At 54.0% G+C, this 15,392-nt stretch overlaps 5 protein-coding genes across 5 annotated transcripts; 3 read left to right on the forward strand and 2 right to left on the reverse strand.

Moving 5' to 3' along the window:
- Positions 1–4: 4 nt before the first annotated feature.
- BDZ83DRAFT_579047 (aldo-keto reductase) lies at positions 5–1,081 on the reverse strand (the record flags this gene model as incomplete). The annotated part of the gene is made up of 1 exon (XM_060505200.1): positions 5–1,081. One exon carries the CDS (start codon positions 1,079–1,081, stop codon positions 5–7), a length of 1,077 nt encoding a protein of 358 aa, XP_060364307.1.
- A 1,764-nt stretch (positions 1,082–2,845) lies between these two features.
- On the forward strand, positions 2,846–4,123 carry BDZ83DRAFT_623484 (short-chain dehydrogenase). Its single transcript, XM_060508389.1, has one exon. The coding sequence runs from the start codon at positions 3,014–3,016 to the stop codon at positions 3,989–3,991; it is 978 nt and encodes a 325-aa protein (XP_060364308.1). The 5' UTR covers positions 2,846–3,013; the 3' UTR covers positions 3,992–4,123.
- A 673-nt stretch (positions 4,124–4,796) lies between these two features.
- Positions 4,797–5,943, forward strand: BDZ83DRAFT_792937 (oxidoreductase domain-containing protein; the record flags this gene model as incomplete). Its single annotated transcript, XM_060515769.1, has 2 exons — positions 4,797–4,893; positions 4,949–5,943. Exon 2 carries the CDS (start codon positions 4,996–4,998, stop codon positions 5,941–5,943), a length of 948 nt encoding a protein of 315 aa, XP_060364309.1. The 5' UTR covers positions 4,797–4,893; positions 4,949–4,995.
- Positions 5,944–6,690: 747 nt separating this feature from the next.
- BDZ83DRAFT_579010 (major facilitator superfamily transporter) lies at positions 6,691–8,333 on the reverse strand (the record flags this gene model as incomplete). The annotated part of the gene is made up of 2 exons (XM_060505194.1): positions 6,691–7,144; positions 7,204–8,333. 2 exons carry the CDS (start codon positions 8,331–8,333, stop codon positions 6,691–6,693), a joined length of 1,584 nt encoding a protein of 527 aa, XP_060364310.1.
- A 3,161-nt stretch (positions 8,334–11,494) lies between these two features.
- Positions 11,495–13,083, forward strand: BDZ83DRAFT_357591 (family 88 glycosyl hydrolase). Its single transcript, XM_060502555.1, has 2 exons — positions 11,495–11,625; positions 11,767–13,083. Exon 2 carries the CDS (start codon positions 11,836–11,838, stop codon positions 12,961–12,963), a length of 1,128 nt encoding a protein of 375 aa, XP_060364311.1. The 5' UTR covers positions 11,495–11,625; positions 11,767–11,835; the 3' UTR covers positions 12,964–13,083.
- The last annotated feature ends 2,309 nt before the right edge of the window (positions 13,084–15,392 follow it).

Genomic DNA, 15,392 nt, shown 5'->3' on the forward strand with positions numbered 1-15,392 from the left:
ACATCTAGTCGTGACCAATAATGTTCTTGGGGATATAAGGCTCCTCCAGATACTTAGCTTCCTCATCTGTCAGAGTCTTGCCCCGCAGCTCGCATGCCTCATCGATTCTCTTGACAGAGTTGAAGCCGGTGATGGGAACTCCGCCCTTGTACCGAATCCAAGCGAGCGCAACATGGCTCATGCTCCATCCCTTCTTTTCCGCAATCTCCTCAACCCGGCGAATGATGTTCTCATCAGCTTCACTGAGATCAGGGTTCATCGGACCCTTGCCCTGGGATCGGATGCTGGTGTTCTCAGCCTTGACAGACCGCGCCAGCTTTCCGCCGTAGAGCGGTGACCATGGAAGAAGACCGACGCCCGTCTCCTTGCAGAAGCGGTTCATCTCGCGCTCTTCCTCGCGGTAGACGAGATTGTAGAAGTTCTGCATGCTGACGAACTTGGTCCAGCCGTTCTTCTCGGCGACGAACTGCATGCGCGCGAACTGGGTGGCCCACATGGAGCTGGCGCCGATGTAGTGGATCTTGCCGGCTTGAACGAGGTCATGAAGAGCCTTCATGGTCTCCTCGATGGGTGTGGTCGGGTCGAAGCGGTGGATCTGGAAGAGATCGATGTAGGTCGTTCCCAGGCGGATAAGAGCGTCATCGACAGCCTTGAAGATGGCCTTGCGAGAGAGGCCGCCTTGGTTGACGTAGTCCTTGCTCTGGCGTACTTCTTGAGGGAACATGGTAGTATGGAGGTTCGTCTCCTCGCCCACGTAGATGAAGCACTTGGTCATGAGAACGATCTTCTCGCGGGGAATGTTGAACTTCTTAATAGCCTTGCCGATGACCTCCTCGCTGACGCCGTTGGAGTACATGTTCGCGGTGTCCCAGGTGTTGATGCCACGGTCGTAAGCGGCCTTGAGGATCTCGAGTGATGCTTCCTCGTCCAGCACCCACGGCGCCCATTCGCTGGACCCGAGGGACATGCCGCCCAGGACTGGAACGGACACTCGGAGACCAGAGGTTCCCAGGTTTACGTATTCGACCTTGGTGGTGTCGAGGCTCTTCTGAAGAGAGGCGGGAACGGGAAGTGCAAACATTGCTAATAGAGGTTGCTTTGAAGGGAGTTGAGTGTTGCGGTGCTTTTGATTCTAGAGTTGCTGTCAAGATTGGAGATGTTGAGCTGAGCGTGGATTGATGAGATACTTATTCACGATGTCCGGCTGAAATTGCATGATTATATAGCAAACATCTCGAATCCTTCGTGACATTGATCATGACATTGAATGACCATCTTACCTTGAATGTCGGCGTGGATTCATCAGCACTGACCTAGGGTACTGAGGAGATAGTCGTAAAATCCGCATCATGAAGTCTTACACTTTGAGTATCACCAGGCTTCAGTTGGAGTATCGTGGCTTCAAGATGGTAAAACACGGTTAAGACCGTCTATGTCCATTGCTCACTGTGAGATGCACAATGAATGTTTGTCAGACAATGGTGGCTGGTTAGCTTCGTAGCCGGTATATCAACGGAAAATCTGCCACATTTCCACCGTCAGCTCGCCAAACAGTGCAGCGGGCAATTGACGGACTCTTTTCTTGTCCGTTCCTTTGGAGATTTCTTGAACACTGTCGCAGCATTTGGGACTTTGGTTCTTAAGACGCAGCGGACCTTGGCGCCTTTAGGGCCCAGCTCCGCAAAATCCGGGGTTTAAAGCTTAAACCCGGGGCAAATTGGCCGAGCCGGCTACGAACAAAACTTGCTTACATACCGGCCAACGGGCGGTTGCTTGGGGGTGCAGGCACTATCTTTGGTGCTCTGGTAACAGGCACCTTATGCGACAAAACACCTGTCAGGGGCCTTTACACGCGATTACGTTCAGCCATGATGGCTTCAAGCGCTCGTATATCGGACAGTTCTATGAGTTCGGCTTAATGGTCTACACGCGACGGCCAAGTTTGCGAGAATGGGCTGGTTCAGGGTCTGTCTTGGGTCTCAGGGACCCAGCTATCGCTTCTCATCTTCGTGATTGTACTGTCACCCTCATCGTGAAGTTGTAGTTGCGAGAATGTGCGAGCTTCTCTACCATACACAATTCAGCAGATAAAACGATTCGTATCGTTTGACGATTCCTTCTTGTCTTTCCCTCTGGTAATGAGATTACACAAGTGACTTGGAGTCAGGCTGCCAGGCTGTCAGACTGCCAAAGTTGCTTACAGTATTCTTAGGACTCGGTTGTCGTTGGTTTTAAGTGAGAGATTGAGTCAGCCAGTCTACTGTGGTTCAGCCATATTGAGATGTATGCGACTTCCAACAGGGTCCCCTGACTATTACGGTCGTTCGCACGAAATCCGCCCAGTTTTGTGGCACACAAATTAGTTACTATTCCCAATCCCGTTGTTGTCTCTATGTCATAGTAGGTACACATGTGGGAAGTTTTGAAGGCCCCCACTCGCAATTCGCCTGATCAAGCAGCGGTTTAACTCCGGCAACAATGGCTATGCCCGGTGCCCTGCCCATCAATAGCACCTCTCGACCACCAAAAATGCTCACTAAGAGACAAATTCGTGAACACCTAGAGCTTGAAACCCTTCCAATGTGCGACAAGTCCAACCAGTAGGATGGGCGTCTACCTACCTAGCTCAACATCACTGCAGAAGGCAGCCAACGAAATGAATTGGCAGACACGCCTCTTTGAGCTATTCTGAGACACGGCATGGAGTTAAGGTTGCTCGCGCCCGGCCAGCGGACCCCATCTGCGTCCCGACTCAAGCACTTTGAAAGTTTAGGGCCCCTCCCGACCATCTGGAACTGGTCCCCGCGGTCTCCGCTCCGCTCCCCCTTGCTAACTCCGTCATAGACTTGGGATGAAGTCGCAAGCGGCCATAGGTAGTATATAATGGTTTCGTTCAAACACGTTTTTCAACGTCATGTTATCAAGGAACTCCTCTCATCATAAGAGTTGAATTCATTAGCTCCACTATCATCTACATATCAATCACTATTGTACCCTACACATATATCGCACAATGGGCTTCATCTACAGTCAGCTCTTCAAGTCCCTGCCGTATCCCACCGGCTCATATGCGGGCAAGACCATCATCGTCACCGGCAGCAATGTGGGTCTTGGCAAGGAAGCCGTCCGGCACTACGTCCGTCTCGGCGCCAGCAAGTTGATCATCGCTGTCCGAAGTCTCGACAAGGGCCGGGCCGCCAAGCAGGACATCGAGTCCACCACGGGCTGCGGCAAGGACGTCATTGACGTCTGGCAGCTCGACATGTCCAGCTACGCCAACGTCCAAAAGTTTGCCGAGCGTGTCAAATCTGAGCTGGAGCGCGTTGACATCTTCATCGCCAACGCCGGTGTGGTACACAACAAATTCAAGGACATGGAAGGGGAGGAGGGCACCATCACCGTCAACGTCGTGTCTACATTCTTGCTCACTGCCCTTGTCTTGCCCAAGCTCAAGGAGACTGCTTCCAAGTTCAACACGAGACCTACCTTCACAATCACCGCCTCCGAGGTGCACGCCTGGACAAACTTTGAGGAGCGCACCGCCCCCGATGGAGAGATTTACAACACCATCAAGGAGAGGGCGAAGACCTCAGACGATGCCGTGAGCAAGCTCTACCCTCTCTCAAAGCTGCTCGAGGTTCTTGGCGTCAGGACTATCGCAGAGATGCATCCGGCTTCCGAGTACCCCGTCACCGTCAACTGCGTCAACCCGGGTCTCTGCCACTCGGAGCTGGGACGCGAGGCCGGTGGCTGGACCCTGTGGATTATGAAGCTTCTCCTGGCCCGCACGACCGAGTACGGCAGCAGGACGCTGGTTCATGCGGGCGCCTCGGGTGCCGATACCCACGGCAAGTACATGTCTGACTGCGGCATCGAGGAGCCGTCGCCGTTTGTGAGGAGTAAGGAGGGCAAGGAGGCGCAAGATCGTGCCTGGAATGAGTTGGTGCAGAAGCTGGAGGCCATCAAGCCTGGTGTGACGGGCAAGATCTGATTTTCAATGACAGTGTCCGGTATCAATGAGCTCATGTTTTTTTAGTAGTCTGTCTGTCTAGTCTCCGTAGGATTCCCCAATTTCATAATACTTCATACCGTTGACCACTTCATCTTCATGGTGAAACACTAGCATCATCATCAACACACCATACCTCATGTACCTGACAAAGAATATGAGGAGACTGTGAGTCCACTACGAACTGCCTCAATCCCATGATAAAGTTCGGTCCCCTGTAGAATCATTCATCTAACATTCACTTGATAAATGAGAAGCTCTCAATCGATCTTTGGATCTCGTTCCACGCCACGCTCATGAAGCTTCATCCCGTTGATCATGGGCATAGTAGCACAGACTCGCTCGATATGGAAGTCGATTGAGTCTCAGGAAGCGTTGTTGAGGAAATTCAAAGCGGACATGATCCAGGTCCTCCGATGTCTATCTTCAATTCGTGTACTGAGAAGGGGTTAAGTGGTGCTTAAGCCCGGCCAGCCAGGCAAGCCGCTAACGGATCTGATGACGCCGCTGGCAGCCCGGCTCAATTGAGCACCGGATCAATGGCGGACAAGTCGAAACTTCCGAAGCTTTGGACTCGGTAAGAGTGCCCTCTTGATGCGCTTCTACAGGCTTATCGCCGTTTATAATCAACTTTTCCACATTTTCAATCGATTATGAGATCGAACTAGGATGCTGTATTGCAGGATTGACTGTTTGCCGGATTAGGCAACCAATCGAGGGTGTCTGGAGATCGTGGTTGGTCGTTCTTAATTCCGTGCCTTGCTTACTCAACCACAGCATGTAAGGGAACAACACCGAGCAGAGAATACGAGTTGAGGTAATCCAGGGCTCCCCGGGGGTTGACCGTAGATTCAACCTGAAGACTTTTGAACAGTTACTTATAAGTAAGCCCTCTAGTTCATCCAACACAGTGAAACATTTAACCTTGGTCCACGACAGCATCCCATTCCCTCACATAACTCACCTCACAACCTCTTCAACTATCAATGACTTCTCAAACACCCCGGAAGCGCATCTTCCTAACCGGAGCCAGCGGCTACGTAGGCTCAGTTATAACAGAACTCGCAGTCAAAGATGGCTTCGAAATCCACGGCCTCTCCCGCAACGAAGCAAGCGACTCGAAGCTCCGCAACCTCGGCGCCATACCCACAAGAGGCGACCTCACCTCCCTAGACGTCTTCCGCCACGAAAGCAAAGCAGCAGATATCATAATCCACCTGGCCACGGCCTACGTATTTGGCGGCGAGCCCTACGAGACCTTCAGACCCATAGACACCGCAGCCGTCGACGCCATCGCCGATGCTCTAGCCGGCACCGACAAGCCCCTCGTCGTCACGTCCGGCACGCTCTGCGTCGCGGCGGATCCCACCGGCGCAGAGACTACCGAGGCATCTCCCGCGGACCCGGAACCCATCAACACTCGTATCCTGACCGAACTGCACTCGCTGGGTCTCGCAAAGAGAGGGATCCGAGTTATGTCAATCCGACTGGCGCCCTACGTCTACGGCCGAGGCGGCAGCGGCGTAGCGCAGTTCATGGGCATCGCAGCTCAGACTGGCGGGGTAACTATCGTCGATGGTGGGAAGAACCGGACTACAAATGCGCATGTTGACGATGCTGCGCGACTCTTTCTCCTAGCCGCGGAGAGGGGACGAACAGGGGAGGTTTACAACGCCAGCTCGTCGACCGATGTGACCTCCTTCCAGATCTCCGAGGCCATTTCTGCAGCTGTTAAGGTTCCGCTGAGGGACATTAACCTGGATGTTGCAAAGGAGCAGCTGGGTCAGACTATTTCCTTCTTCCTTTCCGCTGAAAACCGGGCGTCTGGTGCAAAGGCCAAGGAAGAGTTGGGCTGGGAACCCCGAGGTCTGGGCATCTTGGAGGACATCAGCAAGGGTTCGTATATGGAAGTTGCCAAGGCCCTCAAGAAGTAGCTTGGCGACGAGAAGAGAGGAGGCAGAAGAGGGAAAGCTGTCTTGTACCTCGTGAGGGGGATGCTGGAGTCAGAGTCTAGGGAGGGGGTGTGAGAAGCGGCACCGGTGAGGGGAACCATACCCAACTCCAAATGCCAAGGAAATATGCAAGCCACCCAAGACATATTGATTGCTAAAGATCTCTTGTTGAGTCTCTTGGGACCGACTAGCGACTTACTTGGCGTTTATTCAGGCTGAAAGAGCTTAAATCGACGTTGTTTCTGGCATTGCGCCTGACCACCATGTTCTCTCCAATCTTTCATCTTTGAAGGTAGCATGAACTCGCCCTCGAGTATCCAAGCTCCCGTTTGATTACCATGTCTTACTTACATGTTGAATACTTGAATTTTCTCATTAATGAGATGTAGATCATTTAAATCAGTTGTCCTTAACACAGTTACAGAATGGTATGCACACGTAATTGGGAATTGAGATGAGTGAAAAAGCAGCGAGTTTGTTTTCGCTTGCAATCTCATGACCACTCATGAAGATAGAACCAACGATGAGCGCATCCCATCGTCGAAAGCTGGTCACTGGAGTTAGATCATGTCACTGCTCATCAGGAGGATAGGCAATGCACGAATGTCTTATCACGGCGAGAGAAAGCAGAGCAGAAGATAATGCATAACATATTGGGTATATTGACGAAGCCAAACTCCATTATTGGCTATTATATAAACAGATTACACAAACACTTGCATCCAATACTTAGAAGACATAGCGGAAAGACAGGTTCTCCTTGTCAGTCTTGTCCTCAAAGGCGTGGGCAGTGTAGTCTGGCGAGGCCTCAGGGACACCGGCAGCAACCATCTCATCCCTCTTCCTGTTCTCACGGGAGAGGTAGATGCGGAGGCAGATGATGACGATGATGAGAAGCGCGTAGCAGCCCAAGTGGGTGGCGAAGGCGATGAAGTAGCGGGGACCGTCCCACTTGAGGAAGACCTGGGGTCCGATGGCGTTACCGGCGGCCCAGACGATGAAGTTGATGGCGACGGCGAACTGTTTCTTTGTCTGGCCGGCGACGTTCCGGGAGATGAGGGAGAGGGCGAGGGTCTGGGCTGACCAGAAGGAGAGGGTGATGTAGTAGCAGATGAGGAGGCCGACGCGCTGGGAGAAGGTGTTGTTGGGGACGGTCATGAGGAGGACGGTGCCGATGACGGAACTAGCGATGTTGTTAGTGACTTGTTGACGGTAACACTGTGAGAAGAGGGTTTGGCTTACGGGATACAGAAACCAAGCATGACGTAGAGGTTCTGGTTGAACTTCTTGACGAGCCAGACGGAGCCGAGAAGGACAAAGATGATGTAGAAACCGAGAACCATGGCCAGAAGCTGGACCTCAAGCGTGTTGAAACCGAAGCTCTTAATGATGATGTTGGCAAAGGCACCGAGACCAGAGGTGGGCAGGGTGGTGCACAGGGCGATGAGGGAGTAACCCCAGACCTGGGGATCCTTCAGGGCCTCAATGGCTTGTTCGCGCTTGAAGGTCTTGTTCTGGATACCAGTCTGGTTGTCACGGACACGCTCGACCATCTCGCGCTTGACTTCCTCAGAGTAGCACTTGGCGCGCATGGGGGAGTCAGGCATCCAGAGGAGGACGAAGACGCCAAAGATGACGGAGATGACGCCGTAGGCTAGGAACAGCCACTGCCAGGACTTGAGGGGACCGGTCTTGATGTGAGTGAAGCAGTAGGCGAGGAGACCACCGACAACCTGCTGAGCACCGTTCATCATGTACCAGTAGGTGACACGGGACGCCTGCTCCTCGCGGCGGTACCACATGGAGGAGAGGATGACAAAGGCGGGCTGGCAGGCGGACTCGAAGATACCGAGGAGGGTGCGGACGATGACGAGGCCCTTGAAGTCGGTGCAGGCGGCGTGGCAGGCGAGGACGGCGCCCCAGGCGATGATGGAGAAGCTGAGGTACTTTGCGATGGGGACGCGGGCGATGATGTAGTTCTGGGGGTACTCAACGAAGAGGATGGCAATGTAGATACAGGTTGTGAGCCAGGAGAACTCTTGGCCCTTGAGATGGGTGTCCTCCTGGAGGCCCATGATGGAGGCGAAGGACATTGTGCCCTTGTCGATGGCCTGGAGGAAGTAGGTGCCGATCATGATGACCAGGACGCGCCTGTCGATCATCTTGCGTAGCTGGTCACTGCGTTCTCTGGAGACGGTGATGGAGCCGTCGCCGACGTACTTTGACAACTCATTGTCGACGTTCTCAAGGCGCTGGTGGTCAGCCTTCTCGTTGGAGATTGTGCGCTCGACTTCGTGGAAGGACTTCTTGCCCGGGCCGCCTCCGCTCATGGGGCGGACGAGCTCCGGGTCGGCGACTTCGGTAGAGGCCATCTTGTCTATAGTAGATTGAGTAAGAGGGTTCCTGATGGTGTGGTGGTGAGTGCCCGAGGAGAGTGAGACGCAGTAAAGGTCTCAGATGTTGACTTGATGGGGCTATGGGGTCCGGAGTCTGTCTAACCTCTGCAATGGAAGGGAAGAAGCTGAGCAACCTACGGGAGAAGAAGAGCAAGAGGTGGGAGAACGAGGATGCTACCTCGTTCTATATAAGAGCAGATCCCAGGTGGAGTAATCCGAAGGGGTGGTAATGGGTGGGTGAGAGGGTGTTAGGGAAAAGCGAGCCGTGGACCGTGGTGGTGTCTTTGGATTCCTTCCTTTTCCCCTTCCGGACGTGGTATCAATCTGGGCTGCCAAACCCCAGAATCTCACCCTCATTCTCTCCTCACTATTACCCCAAGATTTCTTGTTGGGAAGCAGGCAGGACTTCTCCATTACCCCGGTCCACATCTCGGTTCCCCGCGAAAAGAGACGACGAGAGTAAGGCCGGAATCAGAACCCCCACGGGCCCTGGGCTCCTGGTCCTGGAGTGGATATGGAGACGGCTTGCCGGGTCCTGTGTGGTTCGGCGAGCCAGATCACAGCTTGGACCAGAACATGGACAGGCGAGGAACGGCCAGGAGTCCAGGAGGAGTGGGTGCAATTTGGGACATCATTCGACCGAAGTGGCGGGAAGGGCAAGGTTGCGACGACTGGGGGACCCACGGGGATAACAGCATGAACATGTGCGTGCTGGTCCTGATGGATGGACAAACGGGAGGAAACCGACAGTAAGATAGGTGGGAATAAGGGTGTGGGTGCATAGCTCCAACGGGGGAGTTCTCTGGTTGAACTATCATGGTTGGCACGGCTGGCAAGGTCGACCCGGCGCGCTGGCGTGCGCCTATACTGTGGTTCTCTGAACTGGATGAAGTGATTGGTGGTTTTCTGCAACGGGGGATAAGGCGCGAGACTAGTTCTAGTCAGTAGCACCTTGTTGGAATGTCTCACACGACTCTGTAGTTTCTCGAGACGGCGAAAGCTCAGCTAATCGGCGTTGGTAATCAAGCGTTTAAGCGGTTGGGAAACCACGATCCCATGGACGAGAAGAGACTCTGCTATTGTGTTCTGGAGCAGAGGTTATCGATGAATGAGAATGGATGGCGGCTGCGACGGCAGTGAGCGACTTGGCATGGCACTTGGGCGCTCTCCCGGCCGCCTCATTCCTTGGTTTCTTGGGCTTTTGTCGCCGCATTTCTGGGCAGACGAAATGGTTCAGCAGCGACTGGCGAAGAACAGGAGGCTCAGACCACGAGGTCTCTCGGCGGAGGGTGTGTGTGGTAGGTGAGCCAACGTGGTGGTGGGCGGAAATGTTAACGACACGAAAGCTGCTTCGGGCTCGCGGCGGGCATGCAGGGATGGGATTGGTTGATGTAGGGAAAACGGCCGTCTTGCCTCGAAGCAGCCATGTCGTCGGCGCGAACCCTACCGATTCGACCGGACCGGACTTGGCTCACCACCCAGGGAAAAGCTTGATGGAGTCTTTGGTCTTGACGCTCGGGCTCAGCTGGGTCTTTTCCGTCTCTTGAATGGCTTTGCAAATCATTGTTTGCGTCAAATCTGCGTTGGTGACTCTGGTTCAGCTCATGTGAAGACGTGGTAAATAATGGTATCGCGGTGAACTGCACAAAGCGTACCGCAACAGTATGGAGGCTTTGACATGGGGCTAGTTTCCACAGGAGGCTGGGAAAACGTGTGGCCGTGGGTGCGGGCACATACGCAGTATGTCGTGTAGCAGCGGTTGCATTGCGTCTAATGTCCTGCGGTGAGAGTGCTTGCATGCACAGGGACTACGAAAAGAAATTGAGTTCCGCAATCAGAATGTCATAGTAATCAGGAATGAGGGCAGCCGTCCCGTAGAAGCCGTTCCTATATGAGTAGACGCTTCCGTTCCTTCAGTTCCTCAAGACGACTCCAGAAAATCTCATCCACCGTCATCTCGTTCATCTCGCTCAATCTCACTCCGTATTGTGCCGTCACTGCGGTACCTGGGAGGGCATGGAATAACCTTATTCTACCGTCCAAGACTCCGCAAAATGAAGTTTAGGCCTGGTTGCCTAGGGCAGAAAAGGCCCCTCAAAGCTCCTCTCCTACTCCGTAGGCTCTGGACAGTTCCTGGTTCCCCGTCGCCCGCCCTCCCTCTCCAGCTTTTGCTCGCCCAGAATTTCCCCCAAAGATCCAGTGCGGAAGGGATTGCGGAGAGTGTGCGGAGATGACTTCCCCAAAACACAGACCCCGGACGGCTAAACACCAAAAAAGCCGGGGGGCGCCAGCCGCGGGTTCGGCGTTCAAGGCTCGAAACCTCGGAAGAGACGCAGGAATTTGGGGACAGGAACAGGGATGATCCAGATAGCAGTCTTGGACACACCAATGACTGTTTGCTCAAGCAATGACAGACCAGTCAGAGACCGAGCAGAGAAGAACTGGTAAGAGAAGGAGGCCCACGGGAGCCACAGGGGAGCCAGGAAAAAGAACGGGAATGAGCAGAAAAATCGGGGAAAGCTTTCTCCACCGGCGCGGGGTAAGAAGCCCGGGGCGCGGGGGAGGAGCGCCCGAGCAGCGAGCGGAGCACCCCGGTGACGTGCCATCTAAAGTGGGGGTACCGTCGGGCCTTTCCGACCAACCACCGACGCTGTTTCCGCACTCGTTGCCCAGGTCCAACCAGGAGCGTACCTCAGAGAACCGGTCTTTCCTCAGTTATTCGCATCTTGTATTACCTAAATCTACCTTACTGTGTACCTGACTACTTTGGTATGTGACCGTTTCCTCCTGCGATTTCGCAGTCGCAAACGCACATTCCCAGCCAGAACGCGCCCCTCTCATTATTCACCTTTGGTCGCGGCCATCCACAGTGCGGGGATGCCCAGCTCTCCTCCCATGATCCATCGTCCTTGAACCAAACCGCCTACTGGAAAGCGCGTCTTGGAAGGGGCATCTTGGGGCCTTGGTCCTCGGCCACCATCACTCCGAGCATACGTTCCCCTCCATCCTCCCGCCCACGACCCCTCGTTTTTCCCACCAAGCATATTTCGCCGGAGCCCTCCCCTTCATAAAGGATTCCGCACCCAAATTTCGTGCCTTTGAGCGTACCCTTTTCCCCCGAGGATCTGACAATCTGTCGATAAACTTCTGTCTCACGTGTCTTCGCGTCTTTTGGTGCCGTGCCGTGCTGGTACATACCTAGATACCCCCCTCTCATACTGTCGCAAAGTCACATGTTATCTGTGGCGCACCACGTTTGAAGAAAAAGGTTAGTTTCATTTCACATCACCTGTAGAGTGGTCATTTTGCGTCACCAATCGACAAGAATTCGATATCATGGGGAGCGAGATGGCCATGGCCTCTCACTACCAGCCAGAATTGGACCTCTCAAGGCTAATCACAAAAATAGACACCTGAAGGGTCTAGACAATATCAAAATCAACCCTCGCAAAATACACAAAGTAAAAACACCGCCAAAATGCCTGCGGGAATCACCGAACTCCATGGCGTCAAGCGGGCCGACATTCACAAGCAGGTGAAGCAGCTGATCCACGATATGGTCAACATCAAGGACACCACAGGCGAGTTCCTCATGACGCTCGAGAACGGCCGCGTCATCGACACAAAGGGCTGGGGCGACTGGGAATGGACCCACGGCATCGGTCTGTACGGCATCTGGAAGTACTACGAGCTCAACGGCGACCCGGCCGACCTCAAAATCATTGAGGACTGGTTCCGCGACCGCTTCGAGGAGGGCCACAAGGGCAAAAACATCAACACCATGGCAGTCTTCCTCACCCTTGCCTACGTCTACGAAAAGACCGGGAACGAGACCTACCTCCCCTGGCTCGACAGCTGGGCCGAGTGGGCCTACCACGACCTCCCCCGTACGAAGTACGGCGGCATGCAACACATCACCTACCTTGAGGTCAATGACCAGCAACTCTGGGACGACACCCTCATGATGACCGTCCTGCCCCTCGCCAAGATCGGCCTCGTCTTGAACCGCCCGCACTACGTCGAGGAGGCCAAGCGTCAGTTCCTCCTCCACCTGCAGTACCTCTTTGACGCGCCCACCGGCCTCTTCTTCCACGGCTGGACCTTCCACGAGGGCGGCCACAACTTTGCCCGCGCCCGCTGGGCCCGCGGCAACAGCTGGCTCACCATCGTCATCCCCGAGTTCATCGAGCTGCTCAACCTCACGGGCGACGACGCCCTTCGCTCCCACCTCATCAACACTCTCGAGGCACAGTGCGCCGCCCTTGTGCCGCTGCAGGTTGAGAACGGTCTGTGGAGGACGCTGCTCGATGTGCCCGAGTCCGAGGGCTCCTACGTCGAGGCCAGCGCCACAGCCGGTTTCGCTTACGGTATCCTCAAGGCGCAGCGCAAAAAGTACATTGGAAAGGAGTACGAGGCCGTCGCCGTTAAGGCGATTAATGCCATTTTGGAAAATATTAGCCCCGAGGGCGAGCTGCTCAACACATCGTTTGGCACGGGTATGGGTCATGATTTGCAGCATTACAAGGATATCCCGCGGACGAGCATGCCGTACGGCCAGGCCATGGCTATGATGGCGCTAGTTGAGTTCTTGCGCGTCTTCGTATGAAGTTCATGATATAATGCTAAGTAAAAAAACGAATAAAACTGAATGAATAAACTCTGGCCTCATAATGCTACTTTCCTACGAACTACAATGGCGTGTGACCCAAGCTTTCGAGAATCGAGGGTTCAGTATTACACTCTGGCCGATTTCGCAACGGGTTCACGCACATGCCTTGAACTCCCCTGTGCTGCGTGAGCCTCGTCCAAAAGACGCGTGCGGATCTGTCAGGGGACAGAGGTCCTCGGCTCAGTTTTGACCGAGGCATCAAGGTATCATTCGTCGCGAGACTTGGCGTTGGGGTTGATTCCCCATGCACTTGGGGGTGCCTTGTCAGAACCTTGCGGAGGACGGATACGGGATGCAGGGACATGAGCAGGAAGTGAAGGCAGCTTGATCATCGCTTTGAAGCTGAAGAGTGCCCCTTGATCTGTCTCTCGGCGTTCTATACTGCCATACGAGTATAAGAACTACTGGAAACAAATAGTCATCTTGGTTCAGCTGCAAGAGTATCGCTTGGTGACCGATGTTGCCGGGAGGTCCGGGCAGGGTATTCTCAGGATTCGGTAACACGATACTAACTCCCAAGGCATCGTGTGTCACAAGCTTGAATTTGCTCGGCAGGTCGGTGGAAATCGACTCCAAGCTGTTCCTCGTCGTGACAATTATGTGCGATCCGTGGGGGCCGAAGGTATACCGCGCTCCTGGGAATCCTGTGTACATACCACACCCCCGAGGCCCGGTTCAATGCGGCCCGAGACATGTACACCTTTGGTTGCAGCCGGGCGTGCGGTTTTCGTAGCATCCGAATCCGGGGCTACGGGGCACTCCGGGTGTCAACCTGCCATGTAACTCTCCGCAATGTGCCTGACCGGAGGATCTTCCAATGACATGAGAGAAAGGCAAGACAGACAGGGATTCAAGGTCATAGTTTCGTATAATCTCGGTATTGGGAGCTGTCTGTCGGTGACTGATTCCGAGATATTGAGTCACGTCCGTCTAACTATATCATGGCATGGTCATCCGCGGATCTGTTAGTGCTCAAAGGAGCGACATCTTGTCGGTTTTTGAGGCTATTCTGTTTGCTGTAGTTGCCTCTCTTCTCGTTGTCGAGCATCCATAAGACGATTAACAAGACATCTCGCAAGATTTGGTTTTAGTCTTGGTCAGAGTTCTAACACGAGATCAAAGAAAGATTTGCTGGCATCGCCCACAAGCATTCATCCTGCACACATGACTTGAGGCCCTTGACGTAGCTCTTGTTTATTTGTGGCATCAAGTTGAGGGTCGTGGACCATCTTTTTGTCAGTCTAGAAAGGCACACGACAGGACCCTGCGTGAGGCTAACTTCGGAGGTTTTCTGACCCAGGGTCAGATGTCTCGCGGCCACGTTAGATGCGGTCTCGGAAAGATTTGGCCTGGTGCCAACAAGTGTTGGTCACAAGGTAGTCTCTGGTAAACAACGCAGCTACTTTGAACAGTTGGGTACTGTGTTGGTAGGATTCCCGGTGGTGTGTTGATTCAAATGATTGGATGCTGTCAAAGAGACGAACGATTGGAGATGCCGAGGAATATACGTGTAGCGTCAAATACGACAGCAAATCGAAAAAGATCATAGACCAGATGCCAGGGTTCTAGTGGCCGTTTACACTAAGATTTGCCCATTTGGAGATGCTTGGGTGGGAAGATCTGGGACGATCCAGACCAGATGAGAGATGCGAGATCAGATGGCTTCGGCCAATGACAAGGTGGTGATTTGGAGGGTGGGCGTCATCATCTGCGCGTGATGCGAGAAGAAAAGCGCAGTGAGAGCCTCGTGCCTGCCACGATCTCCTGGTGCGTTGATTGGCTGTTAGTGCGAGTGGTGTCAGTCAGTGCGGAAAGCTTAACTTCCCGCCTGCCACCTCCATTTTGGGCTGATGCACGAGCCACAGGCAGCCGCGAGCACGGAGCACGGAGCACCCTAAGCCCCCAAGTGAAGCGACTACGTACCTACCTTGGGAAAAGCAGAGGGAAGGACCGAAGGAAGGAAAGCAAAGGGAAGGAAGAAAAAAAACCGAAAAGAAAAGTACTGAAAAATGAGGTCACCCATGTCTGTGCTTCCTTCCAATTGGACCTTCACTCGTCACCTCTCCCCCCGTCTTCGCTTGCTCTTCTGGGCAGCTCTTACGTCGCATCCAGGCCAAGAGCTACCCGCCGATATCCTTCCGCCGACCTGCAGCGCTGCAGCACCTTCCATGTTCTTCAACCACCCGCTTAATTGATTGCCTTACTTCATTGCGTCGCAAGACCATCCGCATCCGCGCCTTTCTTCCCCTCGCCCATCTTGCCAGCTTCGACTCCCCCTCCACCTCCTCACCTCCCAGCTCAGGACATTGAGAGACGCACATCTTCGCCCTCCCCAGTGTGCCCACCTCGTCAATTGTCCTGTTCTA

This window comes from Colletotrichum acutatum (assembly GCF_030867785.1).
Source record: "Colletotrichum acutatum strain CBS 112980 chromosome Unknown BDZ83scaffold_54, whole genome shotgun sequence".
In the NCBI taxonomy this organism is placed as follows: domain Eukaryota; kingdom Fungi; phylum Ascomycota; class Sordariomycetes; order Glomerellales; family Glomerellaceae; genus Colletotrichum; species Colletotrichum acutatum.